Source organism: Euleptes europaea, chromosome 17 (assembly GCF_029931775.1).
Source record: "Euleptes europaea isolate rEulEur1 chromosome 17, rEulEur1.hap1, whole genome shotgun sequence".
Taxonomy (NCBI): Eukaryota; Metazoa; Chordata; class Lepidosauria; order Squamata; family Sphaerodactylidae; genus Euleptes; species Euleptes europaea.
The window spans coordinates 26,839,026-26,862,495 of record NC_079328.1 but is presented as its reverse complement, the minus strand read 5'-3'; the positions used below and the strand labels follow the sequence as shown (position 1 = coordinate 26,862,495).

Genomic DNA, 23,470 nt, shown 5'->3' with positions numbered 1-23,470 from the left:
GTACACCGTTGCTCTGATCCTGTTGGCCTGCTCTTGAATATTAAAGGGGTTTGGGGAAAGCGTGAAACAGAGGGATGGTTCACACTGGACTGTTGAGCGTTTGTGCAGGTCTGCATGTACGAATCGGCCACCACTGATCTGACACCGCTGCCGGGACAGGCCTATTTGGTTGGTGTCGCTTCCAATGCAACACTTTCTGATCCTTCTTGCATTCAGCCAGAAGCCACTAAGGGCTACTTGATGTGCGCTGTGGGCTCACTACGCACATGAGCTGCAATGTGCGAAAAGCATAGCAGTGGTAACAGCGGGTGATGTGCAAATTCTGTGGGCGATAGCTCTGGGGTGGCCCATTCACATACAGAGACTGTGCATGCCAGTGTGAACTAGGCTGAAAGGGATCTCTCACAAGGCAGGAGAGGTGCTCGTTCTCCATGGACTGGTACATGCAGCCAATTAGTAAAAAGTTGGGAGAAGCACTTATCTAGGTCTAGGCGGCATTAAAACCCATGCTGCATCTGTGGCTCAGGCCATTCTAAAGATGGGACAAGGAAGAGTGGTCAGGCTGTACTAGATCTGGATGAGAAAGAAGGAGGGAGCAAGAGAGAACCCCAAGGCCCCATTAGCCACTGCCCTGCCACGGAGCCGTCCCACGTTGATTCAGAAAGGGCCACAGTTCTTAGGCGTGATTAGAAATCGTCACTTGACTGGTGGCTGCGTTGCTTCCGTATCCTTTCCAAGCTCGAAAGCTGAGGCAGGAACTGACCCCGTAGATGATCATCACCAGACAAGCAAAGAACTGCAAAGGATAAGGAATTGACACATCAGTTGTCTCAGCAGTTACAAGTGGACCCATTGGGCTGGCATTCTCATAAGAAAAGCCATGCTGGATCAGACCAAGGTTCATCTGTTCATACAGGGGCCAACCAGGTGCCTCCCAGAAGCCCACAAACAAGACAGCATCAGCATCCTGCCTGTGTTTCACAACACCTAATATATCAGGCATGCTCCTCTGCAGTGGCTGACTGGCCAGGGGGTCAGCTTGCCCGATGGCAAGTGGGCCCTGTGGGCCCCTGATGAAGTGGGACCCCTTAAACATTAGACAATATGTTAAAAATGTTAATGACCTTTTAGTAGCTTGAAAAGATAATAGAAGTTCCAATACTATTACTGTATGCAACTAAAATTTCAATTGTACCTTTTTTCCACTTATGTATTTTTTGAAAAATTTATTTATTTCTTACAAAAATTAAATGAGCCTTATAGTTGTGGGTGGGCCCCCTTTTTCTCCTGGCAACCATTATTTTTAGACTTAGTCCGCCACTGCTCCTCTGATCCTGGAGAGAATAGGTATGCATCATGACTAGTATTCATTTTGACTAGTAGCCATGGATAGCCCTATCCTCCATGAACATGTCCACTCCCCTCTTAAAGCCTTCCAAGTTGGCAGCCATCACCACATCCTGGGGCAGGGAGTTCCACAATTCTCAGTGAGCCGCAGGCTACCGATCGTCCCTGGAACCCTTCCAAGTGATCTGGACTCTCAACACACAGTAAAGGGAATACAGGAAGAAAATGCTCAATAGTTTTTTGTTTAAAAGAAACGTACTACATGAGAACAGCCAGCTCATTTTTTCAGATGGCATGTTGAAATTTCAGTTGAAAAATGGCTTCTCGTTTCAGCAACATTAAAGACTTTGAGAATTAATTCTGGCTCTATGCGCAGTTCCAGCCTGTGCTGAATCACTGAAGCATGCTAACGGAAATCAAATACATTGAGTAATGATTAGAGTATTGGATTAAGGGCCATACTAGACAGTACGTGTAATATGATGATCGGGACTCTGATACCAGGGCAACTGTGGATAACCAGCCATTTGGCCCACCTGCCAAAAGGACCAATGAATGTGCAGCAAAAAACTTGATTGGGGAGAAAAAAGACCTGGATTATATGCCAGAGGGCCTCACTGGCAGAGAGCTGAGCATCTCCCATGAGTGGCAGCCAGTTTAAGACGAGATATTAAAAGCGTACCTTCTTTCCCCAAAAAACAGAAGAAGAAGAAAATTTGGTTTTTATATGCCGACTTTCTCTACCACTTAAAGGAGACTCAAACCGGCTTACAATCACCTTCCCTTCCCCTCCCCACAAGAAAAAGAAGAGTTGGTTTTTATATGCCGACTTTCTCTACCACTTAAAGGAGACTCAAACCGGCTTACAATCACCTTCCCTTCCCCTCCCCACAACAGGCCTACCCTGTGAGGTGGGTAGGGCTGAGAGAGCTCTAAGAGAGCTGTAACTTGCCCAAGGTTACCAAGATGGTTTCGTGTGTAGGAGTGGGGAAACAAATCCAAACAACTGGTTGCATGTTCTTTATGGCAAAAGAAGGAGCACTATGGCCATCTGGTGGCTGGCACAGAGGTAGTAGTGTATGGGGGGGGGGGAGAGGAAGAAGTATATGATGTCGTTCCAGCTGCTTTCCCCATTACTGAGTATTAGCTCATAGTGGCAGGGCAAATTCTGAACAAGGACACAAACGATGTCCCAGAAAGCCAGCCCCGTACTGTTTGTGCAGATGGCAGCGAGGGAGGGAAGGTTGCTGGGGCAAGTGGGGTCATCCTGCCCAGTCCTGGCCTGACAGTAAGTGATGGAAGGAGGAGCCAGGGGACCCGATGAGTAACCACGGAGCACAGCAGGGACGGAGGGCAGCGGAAGGAGAGGCGGCTGCAAGCGGTTACCCACCGAGGCGGCAGCTCTTCTGTTGTAGTCCGGCGAATGAGGCCAGGAGTAAAGCTCGACAGACGTGGCACTCGTGACAAAAGCCGTGGCGTACAAGACGGAGGCTGCAACGTTGAATACAAGTAGCTGGAGGAAAGAGAACAGAGTACTTTGTGTTATGCAAACTGTTTTAGGCTTAGGGTTGCCAACCTCCAGGTAGTAGTTGGAGATCTCCGGCTATTACAACTGATCTCCAGCCGACAGAGATCAGTTCCCCTGGAGAAAATGGCTGTTTTGGCAATTGGACTCTATGGCACTGAAGTCCCTCCCCTCCCTGTGCTGGTCTATGACCATAACAATAAAACTAACCCTACCCTCCCTAAACCCGGCCCTCCTCAGGCTCCTCCCCAAAAACCTCCCTACGGTGGCAAAGAGGGACCTGGCTGCATTGGAGGGAGCAAATTTCCAAACCTGAGAAGCTTCAGTCCCCTTTGCTTACCAATAACAAGATGTCTGTTGGAAGCTGTATCCCAATCGCATTCCCAGAGGATGAAAGATGAAGAGGCTGGAGCCCTTTTCCTATGCGGACAGTCTAACAAGTCAGGGACTTGTCAGTTTAGAAAAGGGGGGGCATGAAAGAGGTTTATAAAATTATGCAGGGGATACAGAGAGCGGACAGAGGACTTTCCCTCCCTCTCCCAAATCCTAGAACTGTGTGGGGGGGGAGCCAATGAAATTGATGGGCAGTCGATTCAGGACGGACAAAAGGAAATATGTCTTTACTCAATGGGTGACTAAAATGTAGAATTTGCTGTCAGAGAATGTAGTGATAGACCTGGGCTTTACAGGAGAATTAGATTAATTGAGGAATAGGTTCTTCAGTGACCACGGTTGAAGGGAGCCTCTGTATACAGGGGCAGTAAACTTCTGAATACTATTGCCAGGAGGCAACATCAGGGAGGCCTTGGCCTCTATGCCCTGTTTGTTTGACTTTGCGTAGTAACTGGTTGGCCACTATGTGAGACAGGATGCTGGACTAGACAGACCACTGGTCTGATCCAGCAGGGCTCTTCTTTTGTCCTTATGCAAAGATGCTGGAAAGACAGTTAAATGATCCGGAAGGCAAATCCAGTAAGGACAGGAGAAGAGAATTTATAGGCATAGCTTACTGAAAAGAAAGACCAGTACACTATGCAGGTTCACTCATATAAAACTACCAACGTTTATTTAGGATGGAGAAAGAGGCAAACGTTATAGGATGGTTGGGCCACTCAGGAAGAGGCCTCACCCTATTCAGTTCAAAGGTACTTTTTCCTCTTCAAAACCGAACTCTTAAAAAAAAAGTCATTTTGAAAGTATGAAGAACTGCTGGATGTGGACGGCACTTATCGGCTAGTGCTTGTGACATTACAAACACACTTTCTCCTCGTTCTGATTTGGGTGAGGAAGTAAGTTTGTGATGTCACAAGCACTAGCCAATCAACCACACCTGGCAGTTTCTCTAAAAAACCCCAAATGGTTCCTTTTTTACTAACAACCACACATTCACAAGCCACTGTTTTTTTTTTAAAAAAAAGGCCTGCCTGAAAACACTGAGGACGAGCTGAGACAATCAATTTTACGGCACTGTGCAAATAGTAAAGCTGGAAAGTTTCCAGGTTCACACCCCAGGTGTACCACTCAGTGGAAGTCTTTGTTTTATCCCTCCCTGTTATACGTGCATTACAACCGATTGGTTTTCCTGGTGCCTTGAATGCCACGTCAACAGTAGAAAGGCTGCAAGACAGAAACGTTCAAAACGAACAGTAAAACCATTTGCGGGTGCTCTGAAATCCCCAGGCAGGGAGCCACGTTTGTGTGCCAAACGACAGCGGAATAGGACGTTCTCCGGTCCAGTACGCTTGACTGGTTTGCCCTGAAAGCATCAAGCCCATTCAGTTTTGGGATTCTGGCGGCAGCCAAAGCTTCAGCGGCCTCAATCGTTTCCAGTCCTGCTGGTTATGAAAGGTGCAACAATGTCAGCACTGTTCGGTCCCCCAGCGCAACAGATGCAGAACGGAGCGGCGGGTGGCAGCGTGATGCTCCTCGGAAGGAAGGAACGGGCCTCGCCTTTTAACCGTCTCGCTCCCCACTCTCCCCACTTACTAGAGTAACTGGATAGGGTTGCCAGGTCCCCCCTCTTGATCGGCGGGAGGTTTTAGGGGGCGGGGGCTGAGGCGTGGGCACATGGCGAGGTCACTTCCGGAAGCGCCGATCGCAGCACCCACGTGTTACTAGAATTTCCCTTGGAGAGGTTCTTTGAGATTGGGTTCTCTGCTTGCTTGGCTTACCAGAAGCGAGAGTCAGAGATTGCACAGGACAAATAGACAGATCTTGCACTCCAGATACTTCAAACAGCACGTAAGACAGGCAACGGAATGCATGCAATTTATTAAACTCTTCAAGCAAAAATAAGGGCAGAAGCCAAAGCAAAGAAGTGAAAGCAGTACTTAATAATAAATGTAACAGACCCGCACAGAACAGACACACAGCTAATCAAAGCGCTTTGGATCATTCCAAGGAAAGACAGAAGATGGGAATCACAAGTGGAAACCCTGGTCTTCTCCCTAGAACAGTGGTTCCCAACCTTTTTTTGACCAGGGACCACTAGGACTTTTTTGTTCGGTGCAGGGACCCCAAAGTTCAAAATAAAAATTCTGAAAATTTGAAAATAAAAATTCCGAGAATTTGAAAATAAACTTTAATCATAACTGTTAGTTAAACATTAAACTTAGAATAATATTTGAATATATATATTTTATAATAGAGAACTTTTAATTGAAAATATTATTTTATTATGGGTTTATAACTTTGTTTCGCGGACCTTAATTTAGTTCTCGCGGACCCCTGGGGGTCCACAGACCCCCGGTTGGGAACCAGTGCCCTAGAATGACAAAGACTGTGGCAATTTGGTTCCTGTTTTATAGGTAAAACCGCGAGAGAGGGTCTCCTCTGGACCCCTCCCGTTCAAATTCCTCGGGATATGAGTTTTGCACAAATCATTGCTAATCTTGTTTTAAAATATAATGTTCCAAAATAATTCTTTCTTGGATCCGGGGGTCCCTGACAAGCTCCTTGTTCACTCGTCAGACCTGCGAAAACAATTCTCCAGATAATTTGTTGCTGGCCTCAGCGACCTTGTTGTTCTCATAACATAATGTGGGGGCACCCTATGTGTCTTAGCTGAGTGACTCCTAATAATGCCGTATCTTGTTCCCCGTTAAGGTCATGGGTTAGGTTGGAATTTAGGGTCAGTTAAAGGTCTATTTCGTGAAGGCCATAGTCTAAGCTATAGGTTATAATATCCAGGTAAATAGATTTCAGGTTTTTCTTAACGCAAAACTAATCCTATTTAATACAAACTAATGTTCAATAAAAAAATTCTCACCACACCACGCATGCACACAATCACCGCTCCAGAGCGGCTGGGTGGATTGGCAGGCAATTGCCCACTAAAACCACCCACCTGTAGGGTTGCCAGGTCCCTCTTTGCCACCAGCGGGAGTTTTTTGGGGCGGAGCCTGAGGAGGGCGGGGTTTGGGGAAGGACTTCAATAGGATTGCCTGGTCTCGCTTCACAACTGGTGGGAGATTTTGGGTGCAGAGCCTAAAGAGGGCGGGGTTTGGGGAAGGGAGGGACTTCAATGCCATAGAGTTCAATTGCCAAAGGGGCCATTTTTCTCCAGGTGATCTGATCTCTATCAGCTGGAGATCAGTGGAATTAGCAGGAGATCTCCTGCTACTACCTGGAGGTTAGTAACCCTACCCTATAACAGGGCCACCCTGACAGCAAGCCCCACTGAATAGACTTGCGTAAGATTCTAAGTAGACCTGCTTAGTAGGGTTGCCAACCTCCAGGTACTAGCTGGAGATCTCCTGCTATTACAAGTGATCTCCAGCCGATAGGGAGTGGATCGTTGATCATGGTCTATTGAAAATAAAGCTTGATCACACACACGCACACAAAAGACACAAGACGTTTGTCTTGGTAATAAACAAGATTTACTCTAAACTCAGGGTAGGGGAAATTCACTGGGAGCAAAACAAATAATCCTTCCTACATTCTAGGTTTCCTATGCTTGCCAGAAGCCTCTGGCAGGCGCTAAGCTTACTCACGAGTAGGCATTCTTAAACGACAAGAAAGCCTCTCCATCCTAGCACACTGGCTTCCAAAAGGTAAGAAACTGAACTACTTTCACTTCCAAACAAAGGATATTGAAAGCAGTTAAACATGCAAATTGTTGTATACGTGACCACCAAGCACGATGCAATGGCCACCATGCTGACCACTTGGTCAGTTACAATATTAACCCTTAACTGTCTGACATGTAGCAAAGCTCGCTACCTAATACCCAACAAGTTCCCCTGGAGGAAATGGCTGCCTTTGGCACTTGGACTCGATGGCGTTGAAGTCCCTCCCCTCCCCAAACCCTGCCCTCCTCAGCCTCCGCCCCTAAAACCTCCTGCTGGTGGCGAAGAAAGACCAGGCAACCCTGCTGCTTAGAAATGCACTTAGACTTGGATCCTGTTGAGAATTTTCATATGTGAACAGGGAAGGGGGGGATTGCTGCTGCTTTCCCCTTTCCTGTGAGAGACCTCTGATTCACCCTCCAAGCTACTCTTGAGGATCCTACTCTCCCAGGAGCAGCATTTGGGGCTGCTGCTGGAATGGGCGAATTCTGCATAAGTCCATTTACGGGAGAGTTCGCATTATCGTTCTCATTGCTCTCTCTCCTCCTCTTGCATGTCTGGAAATTCTAGGCAGGAACCAAGTCATTGCCTCTGCTGCAAGATGCAACACTAACCTTAGTGGGGTCTGAGGCCATAGAGTCTACCCTTCAAAGCAGCCATCTTCTTCGGGGGAACTGGTACCTGTAGTCTGGAAATCAGTTTTAATTCTGGGAGATCTCCAGGCCCCATCTGGAGGTTGGCAACTCAGCCTCAAGTAGTGGTAAAAAGTGCTGTTAAGTTTTTAATAAGGAGCCTTTGACACGCTCCCTGGCCTGTGTAGGGAATTCTAGCTGTTTAATTCTTGTAACTACTCTAATACTGACTTTGTAATGTTTTCTAAGATCTTGGTGGTGGAAAGTGCCTCTGCACAGTGACCCTGGACTTCCTTGCTGGTCTCCCATCCAAGTACTAACCATCCACTACTCAGCTTCCGAGATCTGACAGGATCGGGCTAGCCTGGGGCATCCCGGACAGAGTGTTCCAAACTGGTGGTGGAAGATGCCGTCAAGTTGCAGCCGACTTAGAAGAAGATGCGTTGGTTTTTATATGCCGACTTTCTCTACCAGTTAAGGAAGACTCAAACTAGCTTACAATCACCTTCCCCTCCCCACAACAGACACCCTGGGAGGTAGGTGGGGCTGAGAGAGCTCTAACAGAGCTGTAACTTGCCCAAGGTCACCCAGCTGTCTTCGTGTGCAGAAGTAGGGAAACAAATCCAGTTCACCAGATTAGCCTCCGCTGCTCATGCGGAGGAGCGGGGAATCAAACCCGGTCCGCCAGATCAGGGTCCACCGCTCCAAACCACCGCTCTTAACCACTACACCACACTGGCTCTCCCATGGTGACCCCAAGGGATTTTCAAGGCAAGAGATGAACAGAGGTGGTTTGCCATTGCCTGCCTCTGTGTATGGACCCTGGACTTCTTTAGTAGTCTTCCCATTTAAGTACTAACCAGGACTTCCTTGGTGGCCTCCCATCCAAGTACTAACCAGGGCTGACCCTGTTTAGCTTCCGAGGTCTGACAAGATCAGGCTAGCCTGGGCCATCCAGGTCAGGGCTCAGCCTCAAGTACTCACCACGATAGGCCATGGGATCATGTACAGTTTCAGCTGAAGCTGGAAAAGGTACATCGCAAACAGGATGACCGTCACCATCCAGAAGAAGACGGCTACGAACATCACCCAGCCGTAGGAAGGGTAGGGCTGGTAGTATGTGTCTGCAATGAGGGTCCACACCAAACAGCCCAACACCTGCAGAACACAAGAGGAAAACGGTGGCATTTTTATTGTAGTACATTTTACCCCACCTGGACCTCAAGGTGGTGGACGTCATTCTCTCTTTTGACCTCACAGCAACCCTGTGAGGTAGGTGAGACAGATAGAGTTGGTCGAGCCCACGGTTACCCAGCAGGCTTCATGGCACAGCAGGGATTTGAACCTGGGTCTCCCCAGTCTTAGCCCAACACTCTAATCACTCCATGATTAGTGCAAAAAACACAGCTGGCTAATGAACTCCAGGGTATACACCCTGATTTACCCATACCAGAGAAGAAGAGTTGGTTTTCTATGCCAACTTTCTCTACCACTTAAGGGAGAATCAAACCGGCTTACAATCTCCTTCCCCTCCCCTCTCCACAACAGACACCCTGTGAGATAGGTGAGGCTGAGAGAGTGTGACTAGCCCAAGGTCACCCAGATGGCTTCGTGTGTAGGAGCAGGGAAACAAATCCAGTTCATCAGATTAGCATCCGCCGCTCATGTGGAGGAGCGGGGAATCAAACCCGGTTCTCCAGATCAGAGTCCACTGCTCCAAACCACAGCTCTTAACCACTACACCATGCTGGTTCTGTGAAGGAGGTAGTACAGTCCTGGGGGGGGGGGTTCTGTAATAAAATGGACTACTATTTCATGCTTCAGGCGAGTGATGCCACTTTTAACACCCCATCCTCACACAACGTCCAAGTTGAAAACTAGTCAAGCAATGAAACAGCTGAGCTAGAGCATTTTTCTCTGGCATGCTAGGGTTTTTTATAGCTGGGATTTTGGAGTGCATTCAAAAATGGTACCCCTGACCTATAATGGTATTGCACAGAATTGTACCCCCCCCCCAATCCTCTTGTGCATGTGGTGATGGAAAGGGCCGTCAAGCTGCAGCCAACTTAACGGTGATCCCTCATGGGGTCTGAAAGGCAAGAGACAAACAGAGGTGGTTTGCCAACGCCTGCCTCTCTGTAGTGACCCCACTCTTCCTAGGTGGTCTCCCATCCAAGTACTAACCAGGGCTGACCCTGCTTAGCTTCTGAGATCTGAAAAGATCAGGCTAGCCTAGCCCAGGGCCTTGTGCATGTAGACCAGGCCTAATCCTGGCCACAAAGAGCATAGCAACAGCTGACGCAGGAGTTGACAGCGCCAGTGATTCTCCAGAATGAAATGTGCCGAACAGGCCACAGCCATGCGGCTGCTCCGATTTCTTCCCCAAGCCCCTTTACTCAGCCCCTGGGTGTTTGTTTCCATGGTCATCCAGGCACCACAGCCTATTCCGACCTCCTCAAAGAAACGGGATACCCCCCTGGAGTCCACCATTCTGCCTGTCTGGGTGTGTGTGTGTGTGCAAGAAGCAGAACAGGGGGCCTTCCCCAACACGGCTGGCCCCTCCACTGAACATGGTGCCTCTTGCTTGGTGCAGGCTGGTGGAGCTGGCACCCCCTTGCTAACTGGCAGTCAGGCTTAGGGCCAAGGCACATCGACAAAATCTGAGATAGAATCCCCAAATTTAAAGGAAAAAAAATACAGCCGGGGCAGGGGTGACATCACACCCTCCCTTGGCACTACGAAGAGTTAGCAGCATTTCATTAAAAGAGAGAGAAAGAGAGAGGATGCATTATGGCTCTTTTGAGTAATGGGTGTTTGGCCCTTTGTATGAGAACTGCCTGAAGTAGGGTTGCCAACCACCAGGTAGTAGCTGGAGATCTCCTGCTTTTACATTTGATCTCCAGCCAATAGAGATCAGTTCACCTGGAGAAAATAGCCGCTTTGGCAATTCAGTGCCATGAAGTCCCTCCCATCCCCAAACCCGGCCCTCCTCAGGCTCCACCCCCAAAACCTCCCTCCAGTTGCAAAGAGGGACCTGGCAGCCCTAGACTGAAGGCATGAAACCAAGCCAGACCATTAGTGTCCTGTCAACTCCGGCTGGCAGTGAAATGCCTAGTTGTCTTATAAAATCCAATGAAGACAACTAGGAGGAGGTTAACGGAACAGTTCTTTATTTAGCTAAGTAAAGACCCTGGGGTGAAATAACCCACAAAATAAGATGCAGAGTTACTCACCAGAGAAACAAAGGAAAGTCAGTATCATTTATGCACTCGCATGGGGCAGGCCCATGGCTGCTGACAAGCAGATTGATACACAAAAGCACCAATACACATTAAAAGTGTCCACCCTACTCCAACCAGCACAACCTATAGACATTGGCTGGAGGCGTCACTTAGTGAGTGCCTGATCTTGTGAGCTTGGTAAGCAGAAACCACATTCCTGAAGATGAACGTAACCCAGAGCTCTCTGCTGGTGCAAGGCAGTGCCAGACACAGAACCATGATTTGTTGGTTCATGGCTCCCGGATGCCAACTTCCCAAAGCTTCCATGTGTGTGCATATGAATACACAGTATTCCAAACCAGCTCCTATACTTTAGGCCTAGCATTTCCATAAGAGCAATTATGCAAACTGAACACAAAAGCATACATTCAAATAATAATAATGATCACAGGTTTAATTCTCCTAATCTGCATTATCGGAATAATAACCTATTTGCTGTAAAGATTACAAAACACGGTACGTGACGTGCTTAGATGTTGTAATAAATGCAATCTTTTATCAGCAGCAGCTCCTTGTACCTCTCCATTTATTTGTGCTTATTAAATCATTGTTCATTTTATGCACTCCTTATGTAAATGCCAAGCTGCCTTATACCAATTCATGAAGGCCTGCTGGCCGAAATGTGTCTGGCGTGCGGTATAGGTCTATCAACCTTATAAGATGCCATTATGCCATGTTTTATCATTTTTAATGCTTTTAACCCTTATATAGCGCCCTAAAATAAAATATATTTCTCTAATATTATTTTATCTTTTCCACCCAACAGCATATAGTATGTATATGAGTATATTTGCCCGTTGAACCAACCATATGTATTTTTCTGGCAAGGCCGTAATAAAGTGTTTGCTGTGGTATCTTTTCCACACAACCTTGGCGACCCAGACCGTGAATGCATTAACACCCTGCATGTATGTGCTTGTAAGAAAGAGGCAAATGAAACCAGGGACCAGTCCCTGGCCAAATGTGGGCCTTAATCAAATGTACACAGGGATTCTACATGTGTTCACTGTAACTTATGAACAAGGCTAATAATATAAGGCAGGTTCACACATTCATGTGCCAGTCACCGGGACTGACACCTTGGGAATGGATTCTGTCTCACACCCAAGCCTCACTGAAAAAACACCCAGTTTGGCCCCACTTGGCCCACAGGTAGGAGGTGGTTGCCCCCCCGCCCAACTCCCCTTTCTCTAGCACCAAGACCCCACACTTGTGATCAGAAGTTAGGCACACAACCATTCACATTTCTACTGACAGTACAGTTGCCAACTTCAAGTTGGGAAATTCCTGGAGGGTTTGGGGGCCGAGCCGGGGGGGGGGAGTGGGTTTTGGATGAGGAGGAACCTCAGCAGGAGGTATCGCCTATCCCCCAAAGCAGCCATTTTCTCCTGGGGATCTGATCTCTCTAGCCTGGAGGTCCCTTTTAATGCTGTGGGATCTCCAGGCCCCACCTGGAAGCTGGCAAGCCTAGCTGACAGGGAAGAGGAGGACGCCATTCAAAGGAGCTGTCCAGGCCCTTGATTCACCACCGGCGACTCTGCAAAAGTCTCCATTGCTTGCAGCCGTGAAAGAAACGCTGTTGAACCACCAAAAAAAAGGAAAAAGAAAGAAAAGAAAAAAAGACATTGTTCCCAACACAAACACTCTGGCTCCCGGAGTCCCTGCTGTTCCTTGGGTCTGGACAATGGCTTCTTTTATGTCAGCCGTTTCCAAATCCCACAATAGTTGTGTGTCTCTGTATTTTCTTTTAACAAAACAAAATAAGAAGAAAACCAGAGCAGTCCGTTCAGGAGGCCAAATGCGCACAGCCGAAAAGGCGCTTCTGGCTTTTCCCGGGCCTCGGAGAGGTGACAGGTTTGAGGTGCCCAATAAAAGGAGCGGACAGAGAGGGGCGGACGCCGCTACAGATTTCAAGGGAAGGGGAGGACACGTTCACAATTATGGCTCAAAGCCCTTTTCGCGAATGAAAGAGTACATTTCAAAGACTAAATATCCAAAGTGCCGGCCACGTTCAGCCCGGAAGGGTATCCGTGTTCGCCTGTGGTGGCAAAAAGGAGCATTACACCTTGACGTTTTTTGTTCCAGCGTAATCCTTCTTGGACTAGAGCCAGCAGGGCTCTCACACCTGGCGAGAGGTCAGGAAGCTCCACTGCACATGCGCAGCTTAGCATACGTTCTTTAAAGCCACCTCCCATCCAATAAGCCTTTCTGCTTGTTTTAAAAGGGGTTGCTAGATTACAATAGCTTTATAACATTCACATGGTCTATTGCAACAATGTATTAGATCCAAGCTTACATTTTTTTAAAAGTCCTTTTTCTTGCAGCCTGCACCTTTCCCCTTATAATTCCACAACAAAAGGGCCAGAGAAATACCTTTGCTCTCCTTCCATCTTGGGAATCCTGTGGAGGTTAGTAGGTTTGCTACCCTGTAGGTGTGCCTCTGTGCCCCTAACTGTGCTCTACCTGTGTATTTGTTGATAAAGCTAATACCACTAAAACACCATCCGGGCTCTTTCCTTTAAAGGGAACCAACCCAGGTAAGCACGACCTTTAAACTTCTACCTAAGAATAGTGGGGTAGGTGTAGGGTTGCCAACCTCCAGGTAGTGTGGAATTCAAAATATAGCACAAGACACTTCTTTCCAAAATAAGGAAAACAAACAATTGCAACACTTGCTATTAAAGACGTATATTAGAAGCAATTATAATGATCACAATACTTGAGAAAAAAAATGTATATCAGGATTGGTCTAATTGAGACCCCAACTCCTAGCATAAGGCTTTACAATACAAAATATAAGCCCAAATGCTCAATCCTTATTCAGTCCATAACAATGAATCCATAAAAGTGCGTCAGTAGGCAACGGAAACAAGACGTAATACAATGGAGATCCGGTATAAGTCCATTTCGTGTAAACTTTTTCAAGCCTTCAGTCTTTCCGTGCACTATTCATTCAATGCATGAAGGAGTGTACCTTTCCTATGTACTACCTCCAGGTAGTAGCAGATCTCCTGCAATTACAGCTAAGCTCCAGCCGATAGGGATCAGTTCACCTGGAGAACAAGGCCACCTTTGAAAATTGGGCTCTATGGCATTGAAGTCCCTCCCCTCCCCAAACCCCGTCCTCCTCAGGCTCCGCCCCAAAAACCTCCAGCCGGTTGTGAAGAGGGACCTGGCAACCCTAGGTAGGTGTAACAGTACAACAGAGCAATCAATACAAACGTTCATTCTTCCCCCACCCTGTTATATTCTCTGGGCAAAGTTTTTTTCCCTCTCAAGCAAATCTGTTTAATTAGCCATTCTCCTAGTTTCTTAGGGTGAATTTTAAAGAACGCCTCCAGGCAACCAAACACGGCAAATTTACAGTGTTTCTTACTTCTTTTCAACCATAAATGGCTACTAAGTGCATGCGTGGACAGACCGGCCAGCTACTAAATATTTTTGTACACTTTTGCACAGATCTTCTAAATCCCTACACAAACCTGCAAGATATGTGTGAGCAGAGAACACAGTGGGACTGAAAACATGGACATGATACAGAAGACTACATTCCTCGTCATCCCCTCCTTCAGGTTTCTGGAAGGCTCTCTGGAGATTCACAACCAGAACCCTAATTGAGTGGTGGTTGTGGAAAGTGCCGTCAAGTCGCAAGTGACCCTGGTGGGGTTTTCAAGGCACGAGATGCTCAGAGGTGGTTTGTCATTGCCTGCCTCTGCTTAGCAACCCTGGACTTCTTTGGTGGTCTCCCATCCAAATACTGACTAGGGCTGACCCTGTTTAGCTTCCAAGATCTGACAAGATCAGGCTAGCCTGGCCCTTCTCACCATCATCTTCAAAATGGTAGCAGCACACTTTCCAGTTGCACAGTACACTTTGTTCAAGCATAGATGTCCAAAGCAAACACGGATTTTATTTGAAAAAGGTGTTTCATAGTCAGTAGGGTTGTCAACCTGCAGGTGGTGGCTGGAGATCTCCTGCTATTACAACTGATCTCCAGGCAACAGAGATCAGTTCCCCTGGAGAAAATGGCTGCTTTGGCCATTAGACTTTATGGCATTGAAGTCCCTCCCCTCTCCAAATCCCTCCCTCCTCAGGCGCCACCCCCCCCCAAAAAAAAATCTCCCAGTATTTCCCAATCCTGAGCTGGCAACCCTAACAGTCAGGCTATTCCTGATAATATGGCAGAGTCGATGGCTCTTTTGCACAGCAATGTAGAAAAGCCTCTCCAGGGGCTACAGAAAAGTAGATTCCTTTGGCCAAAGCCAGCCGAACTATATATAGCATTTAACTTGGGGCTGTCTTTGGCCTGATGGAGAGGTATGATCTGAAGTTCTGCATTTCTCAGGTTCAAGGGGACCCAGTTCAGAGAGGGACCAAAGTGCACAGAGATAGGAGGTTTAGACTCTCTCTCTCTCACACACACACAATGTTCCCAACCTGAAACAGCTTGGCAGGAAGAGGGTAGACTTGCCAACCCCCAGGTGGGGCCTGGAGGTCTCCCAGAATTACAACTGATCTCCAGACTACAAAGATAATTTCCCCCGAAAATGGCTGTTCCAGGGGGGAAAGTATGAAATTACATCCCCCGCTGAGATCCCTCCCTTCCCCAAACCCTTTTCTTCCCAAGGCTCCGCCCCCAATCTCCTAGAATTTCCCAGCCCGGAGTTAGCAACCCTGGGGGTGGAGGATATGCTCCACATTGTGGAAACGTAACATGTAGATCATCAGTACAGTGTAAACCTTCATGCCCACCAGGACTGTCTCACTCGGCAGGAAGGACAGCTGAAGTCCCCTCTCCCCACATACTGCAGACCCAGTCTGAACGGGGAGAATTGTGGAACGTCAGAACATGCCTCTCCATCAGACCCAGAGATGATCCTGAGCAAAACATTGGGTAGCAAAAGTCCAAACACGTGCACACACTCCTCCCCAAAAGAGGAACCGGGGGTGGAGGTGGGAAAGCCTCCAAAATAAACGGGACATGAAGAAAAAAACATGCCATTTAACACCCAACGCTGCCTTAGAAAGAGACAAGCCAGGACCAACACTCCCTGACCAGTATGGCCCAGGCTAGCCTGATCTCTTCAGATCTCATGAAGCTAAGGCGGGTCAGTCCTGGCTAGTACTTGGATGGGAGACCACCAGGGTCTCCATGCAGAGGGAGGCAATGGCAAACCCCCCTCTGTTGGTCTCTTGTCTTGAAAACCTACTGGGTTGCCATAAGTTGGCTGCGACTTAATGGCACCTTACATACACATGACCAGGAGATTACAAATAAGGCCAAGGCCTATGGTGCAACATAAGGTAAAATATATTTTATTACTCGGTTAACATTCCCTATGTGTTTCGCCAAGTGGCTTCTTCAGGTGAATCTGTTAGTCTTGCAGTGATTTTCCAAAAAGAGTACAAGATCAGTATTTCTCTTTGTCACACACGTGACCAGCACAGACCTTTCCCAAGCTTGCGGCTCAAGATTCTGAAACTGGAGATGGCAGCCAATGACCCCGTGATGCCCATATTCTGCATGCAAAAACTGTCCTTCACCACTGATCTACATCCCTCTATCCCCCGTCCTTGTACCCATTCTAGTCTGTCACATGCCCCCGCCCCCAGCTCCACCACCACCCTTCCCCATTATTTTTGGGCAACAGCAACCCTGCTTGACACACAAAACACTTCGCTTCTCTGTTCCATCTCTCTTTTGCGCCTCCCTGGATTGTTCGCATGGCTGGCATATTCTGAGTGCCTGCGACTCCCACTCTTGTCCTGCTTCTAGCCCCCAAGCAGCCTGGTCACAAGCCAAGCAAGGGAGCTGCCCCTTGGCCCTGGCGAGGAGGTTTGCCAAGACAGGCAAAGATCAGGCGTGGCAGGCACTGTGGCGGAGAGACTGTGTATGGAAGAAGGGGCGCTGAGCAGGGCTATCACAAGAGGGGTCTCCAGGGACCTGACTTCAGCTCCCCTGCCCATGTTCAGCTTTCTTTGTCTCTCTGTGTAGCATGTCTTCAGCCCTTTCCTTTCGGGAGAGTTGAGAAAAACTGCACATTCGTCTCTGGGGTTGCCAACCTCCAGGTACTAGCTGGAGATCTCCTGCTACGACAACTGATCTCCAGCCGATAGAGATCAGTTCACCTGGACAAAATGGCTGCTTTGGCAATTGGACTCTATGGCATTGAAGTCCCTCCCCACAACCCTGCCTTCCTCAGGCTCCGCCCCAAAAACCTCCCACCGGTGGTGGAGAGGGACCTGGCAACCCTAGTTGTCTCTTACATTTCAGTGCTGAAAATAGGGGCACAACTTGATACTTGAAGCACCCATTTTGAATAACAGTGGTTACTGGCCAAGACCCAACACACATCGATACTGAAGGGTCCTCCACCTGTGGAAACAACACTGAAACTGGTTTCTAGTTCCTTATCTGTGAATCCAACCACAAATACAAACGATACTTAAAAAGCTCTCTACCCTAATTCATCAATGTTTATGGTTGGATTCACAACAAGGAACTAGGAAACCTGAATCAGGAACTAGGAAACCAGTTCAGCCTCCTCCTGCTGTATATATTGGCTACCTTAATCTAGCAACAGCCAGTCGTTAATAGATCCCTTGAAGCAAGACGTGATTGTAAACTGGTCGTAACTAGGGTTGCCAAATCGAGGTTGGAAAACCCCTGGAGATTTGGGGGTAGAGGCTAGGGACGACAGGGACCTCAGTGATGTGTAATGCCATATAGTCCACCCTCCAAAGTATCAATTTTCTCCAGGGGAACAGATCTCTGTAGTCTGGAGATGAGCTGTAATTCCATTTGTTTATTGCTCATTAACAACAAAATCATAAGCATATACATATGACACATGTGTGTTGTTTGTTAAGTGCCGTCAAGTCGCTTCCGACTCATGGCAACCCTATGAATCAATGTCCTCCAAAATGTCCTATCTTTGTCAGCGTTGCTCAGATCTTGCAAATTGAGGGCTGGGGCTTCCTTTATAGCGTCAGTCCATCTCTTGTTGGGTCTTCCTCTTTTCTTGCTGTCTTCATCTTTTCCTAGCATGACTGTCTTTTCTAGTGACTCTTGCCTTCTCATAATGTGACCAAAATACAATAGCCTCAGTTTAGTCATTTTAGCTTCTAGGGTCAGTTCAGGCTTGATTTCATCTATAACCCACTGATTTGTGTTTTTTTTTTTTTGGCAGTCCATGGTATCCGTAACACACTCCTCCAACACCACATTTCAAAGGAGTCTATGACACATAGATGCCTAGAATGTATAAAAATACACTAAGTGTAAAAAGCTTATAATAAATTTATACATGTTCAACAAAATCTCTTAGGCTACATGCCAGTGTCATTTACCAGGATAGTTTTGAGACCATTGTGTGAGACCATTACCTGGGTTAAACATTTGGCGACCTGATGGATTTTCTCGCTATCTACCTCTGATAGGAGAAAGGGAACGAACCAGGGTTCAGAGGAAAGATTGTACTTTGTTCCAAGAAGTATGATCCACGTCGTTCTCTCTTTGTTCCAATTTTTGCAAAATAGAAGTGCCCTAAGGTTTCTATTCCGCTGGTTCCACAATCACATAAGGGGTTGCTGGAGGCTGGCATCCCTAGTTGTAGGTTTTGAAATCTAACACCACCCAGTGCCAAAAGAATGCATTTTATTTATTTATGTAAAATACTGATACCCCTTCCCAGCAACCAAAAAGTTATTCAGTGGATCCCACCAGAGCGCCAGTGTGGTTTGGAGCGGTGGACTCTGATCTGGAGAACCGGGTTTGATTCCCTACTCCTCCACATGAGCGGCAGAATGTAATCTGGGGAACCGGGTTTTTCCCCCCACTCCTCCATACGAAGCCAGCTGGGTGACCTTGGGCTAGTCACAGCTCTGTTAGAGCTCTCTCAGCCCCACCTACCACACAGGGTGTCTGTTGTGGGGAGGGGAAGGGAAGGTGGTTGTAAGCAGGCTTGATTCTGCCTTAAGTGGTAGAGAAAGTCGGCATATAAAAACCAACTCTTCTTCATGTTGTTGTTTACTGGTGGAAAAGGTAGGGGTGTCCCCTTTGGGCCACCAGAAAGACTATACTGAGAAATGAGACATCTGGACAAAAGGCATGCTGGATGGTGTGCCATTGCCTGGCTCTGAAAGATGAACACACAGTGTGCTAAGAAAAAGGCACTCCCCATCTGGGGTGCTACCACTAGGGTTGCCAACCTTAAGGTGGTGAAATGAATAACAGCAGAAAATTGCCCAGCTTTTTTGTAACCAAAAGTGTAATAACTTATAAGATAGTGTACATCACCAACCAATACATATAAACAATCCTATAACATCATATATATGTCTAAATCAATCCAGCTAATAGAGTCTACATAGATCAGTTCACCTGGAGAACATGGCTGCTTTGGAGGGTGGATTCTATGGCATTATACCCTATTGGAGTCCCTCCCCTCCCCAAACCCCGCCCTCCTCAGGCTCCACCCCCAAAATCTCCCAAGTGTTTCCCAACGCAGAGCTGGCAACCCTAGCCACCACTGAAAAGGCCCTGTTCCCGATCCCAATTTGTGCCATGGTTTTTATTTTCTACCACAGTATATCCTTTTATAGCTAAAGTAAGGGATCATGCTGTTCTTGAAAAACTGTTTCTCCCATATAATGTAAATGCTTAAGACTTTGTCAATGAGCAATAAAGGTTGATTGACTTTATAGCAAAAGTTAAACTTGTAACAAACTAAATTTCTTTATTAACTGAGTCCAGATCTAGCATCAGCATACCCTGGGTACGGAGTGGGGGGGCAGCTGCCAGAGCCCAGGATTTCTTGGTGGGTGCACTGCTGCCAATGCCCCCAGGACACTAAGTGCTGGTGCTCCTCTGCCCATGCTTCCTGATGCATGCACCGCCCAGTGCCACTGGGGAAAAGGCCACAAGCAACTGTAACATGGGTGGTGGGAGGGCCCTTCAGCAGACAAGGGAAGGACACACCAGTGGGTGGGAGGGATGGAGGGTATGAGTGGGGGTCCTGGTAGTAGGCACAGGGTTTCCTAAAACCTGGAACCAGCCCCTGATGGAGTCACTTATGGATGAGACTTTCAGCACAAAAGGATATTGGAAAAGTAGCCCTGGCACCCTTCCAAGACCTCCTGCATTTCACAGAACCGGCGATGAGATTGTTTGCAGACCAGGGGCGTCGACCAGTGCCACTGGGGAAAAGGCCACAAGCAACTGTAACATGGGTGGTTGGAGGGCCCTTCAGCAGACAAGAAAAGGACATACCAGTGGGTGGGAGGGACGGAGGGTATGAGTGGGGGTCCTGGTAGTAGGCACAGAGTTTCCTAAAACCTGGAACCAGCCCCTGATGGAGTCACTTATGGATAAGCCTTTCAGCACAAAAGGCTATTGGAAAAGTAGCCCTGGCATCCTTCCAAGACTTCCTGCATTTCACAGAACCCGCGATGAGATTGTTTGCAGACCGGGGGCGTCGCAGAGACATACGGTATATCACCAAAGAACCAGAAGCCCCTATAGGGCTGAATCGTATCTCTGAGACTGCACCCATATAAGTGACATTGTGAAGAATCAGCACGGTTGTATAATTACTGCACTTTCATACAAACTTTTATAGATAAAGCACCCTGTCCTGCAGCCACCCAAGGGCTTCTTGGATTGATGAAGCCTGAACAGGTGAAATGGGTGTAAATACCGGAAGCCCATCTTCTTATGGAATCCAGTGGCATCAATGGTGCATTTGATTGAACACGTGTACATGTGAAAATTGATACAATTGTGTATCTTGTTAACGAATTGGACTTCCAACTGATATCTTTGTATCCTGCATCAACATTATAGTATTAACGTAGCAAAAGTAATAGCATTATAAAATACTCACCTATATAAAAATTATTTTGAACTTTAAATGGTTGTTATATTGGCATATTAGCATATTGGACATTAGACCAACCATGCTGATTCATCACAATACATTTTGATCATCAGCACAAGGTGTACTTTTTCTCAAACCCATATCAGTGCCAGGCAAACATCAGCCACTTGGTGTATGTGTAAAGTGCCATCAAGACACAGCCAACTTCTGGTGACCCCAGCAAGGAGCTTTCCAGGTGAGTGAGAAGCAGAGTTGGTTTACCATTGCCTTCCTCTGCAGAGCCTTCCTTGGTGGTCTCCTTTCCAAGCACCAACTCTGCTTAGCTTCTGAGATCTGAGATTGGGCCATACCAAGCCACTTTCCCTCCCACCAGCCGCTGCTGTCTGGGGAGAGCTGAGACTAGTTTATTAATTTAGTTCCAATTTTATATCCCATTGCTTCTTGCGCTCAAGGTGGCTGGCGTTGTTTTGAAAAGATAAATCTGAACCCAACCAGTAAGCAAACATCAATCCTTAATGTGCAAAAAGCAACACAATGGTTCATGGGCAATCAAGCCCCTTCCTAGACTAAAACTTTGCCTAGCCCTAGTGTGGGATCAAATCGCCCAGGGGAAATGGGGAGAGGGAATGATTAAACCTTTTCCATTTGCTACAAAGCCACTAATAAAGGCGTGGTTTTTACTGAACCCATTATTTTTTGTCCTAATGGACCTCCCAAGCTACCTCCTTTGGATCTCTTGGGGAAGGGGGGCTGAGAGAGGGAACCCCAGTTCGAAAGGTGTGGGCTATTCCAGAAAGTCATTAGATGGGAAACACAGCGGCCACCCCCCCCCCCCCGCCCAGCTTCAGGACAAGCAGGTGCACCACCCCCAGAACCTCACAGTATTGCCCCCATTTGCAGACATCATGAAATAGCCTAAAGGGGCTGAAATGGGAGGGAATCCAGTTTTTCACCTGCCCACAAACACACACACCCTTATAGCAACAAGCCAGAGCAATCGATATCCCTTAAAGGCAGCAATACAGCTGGAAGAAGAAGAATGTGCCATGGAGTCACCCTATCCACGGGGCGTTCCAAGCAAGAGGAGAGCAGAGGCAGTTTGCCTTTGCCTGCCTCTGCACAGCAACCCCAGGGTCTTCCCCCAGGGTCTCCCACCCAAGTCCTGACCCTGGCCAACCACCTGTCGCTTTTAAACTGTGATTAGGGCCATTTATGCATGGGAGGTTTTGCCTTGGATTCGCCCCTCTCTAGATGCACATTTCCCCCATCCAGATTCTCAAAACTCCACAATAAGCTCCCATGCAGAGTTTTGAGAATTCAGATGGGGGAAATGTACATCTAGAGAGCAGCAAATCCAAGGCAAAACCTCCCATGCATAAAAGAGATAGCTCGGGCTAAACTGGGTTATCCGTTGCTCTACAGCTTGAACCAGATTCTGCCCAGCGCCGTCTGCACAACAGTTGGGGCTTATGCACGGGAGGTTTTGCCTTGGATTTGTTGCTCTCTAGTTGCACCTTTCCCCCATCCGAATTCCCAAAACTCAACAATAAGCCTCCCATGCAGAGTTCTCAGAATTCAGATGGGGGAAAGGTGCATCTAGAGAGCGACAAATCCAAGGCAAAACCTCCCGTGCATAAATGGCCACTAGTCAATCCGATTGCGTGTTCAATCCTGGCTAGCCGCAGCGCTCCACTGGGAGAGGAACTGCCCGCTGCACAAGCTCAAAGGCACTCTTGTCTGATCAGTCTGCTGATATATATATATATTTAAAGCAAGTATGTGTGTGTGTGTGTGTATGTGTGTGTGTGTATATATATATATATATATATATATATATATATATATATATATATATATATATATATATATATACTTTAAAGCATATGTGTGTGTGTGTGTGTGTATGTATATATATTTAAAGCAAGTATATATACTTAAAAGCAAATGTATATATAGGAATATATATATATGTGTGTGTGTGTTAAAGCAAATCTATATGTATATGTTAAAGCAAACACACACACACACACACACACACACACACATATATATATATATATGTTAAAGCAAATGTATATATATTTAAAGCTAGTGTATAGATATACTTAAAAGCAAATCTATCTATAAGTATATATATACTTAAAAGCAAATCTATATACATGTAAAGCAAGTATACATACTTAAAAGCAAATGCGTGTGTGTGTGTGTTAAAGCAAATCTATACATATACTTTAAAGCAAATTATATACATTTAAAGCAAGCACATATATACTTCAAAGCAAATCTATCTATCAGTCTGTATCTCCTATCAAGCCAATCTCTCTCTCTTGAAAGCGAGCCGCCTCCCCGTCCCGTCCCGTCCCGTCCCGCCCGGCTGGCTGGCTGGCTGGCGGGGGGCTACTCACGATCTCCACGACCATCAGGACGCCGAAGGGGGACCCCAGGAAGCGGAGGTCCAGGGAGGCGGCGGCGGGGCCGGCAGCCCCGGGCGCCCCGGCGGGGGGGCTGCTGGTGCGGGTGTTGACCTTGGCCGGGAAGTCGGTCATCCTGCGCAGGGGAGCCGGCAGCGGCGGCAGCGCTCCTCCGCCCGCGCGCCCCGCAGCCTGGAGGGCGCGTCCGCCCGTCCGTCCGTCCGTCCCACTCCCCGCCGCCCTTCCCAGGCAGGAGGAGGAGGCGGCGAAGGGGCAGCCCGACGGCGCCCTCCCTGCCTGCCTGCCCGCCCGCCCGCCGGTTGCCA

The 23,470-nt window shown here is 47.5% G+C and overlaps 1 protein-coding gene across 1 annotated transcript; it reads right to left on the bottom strand.

Annotated features, from left to right (window-relative positions):
- Positions 1–676: 676 nt before the first annotated feature.
- PLLP (plasmolipin) lies at positions 677–23,279 on the bottom strand. Its single transcript, XM_056862602.1, has 4 exons — positions 23,139–23,279; positions 8,559–8,732; positions 2,738–2,860; positions 677–796 (listed from the first exon to the last, which is right to left on the bottom strand). Exons 1-4 carry the CDS (start codon positions 23,277–23,279, stop codon positions 677–679), a joined length of 558 nt encoding a protein of 185 aa, XP_056718580.1.
- Positions 23,280–23,470: the final 191 nt, after the last annotated feature.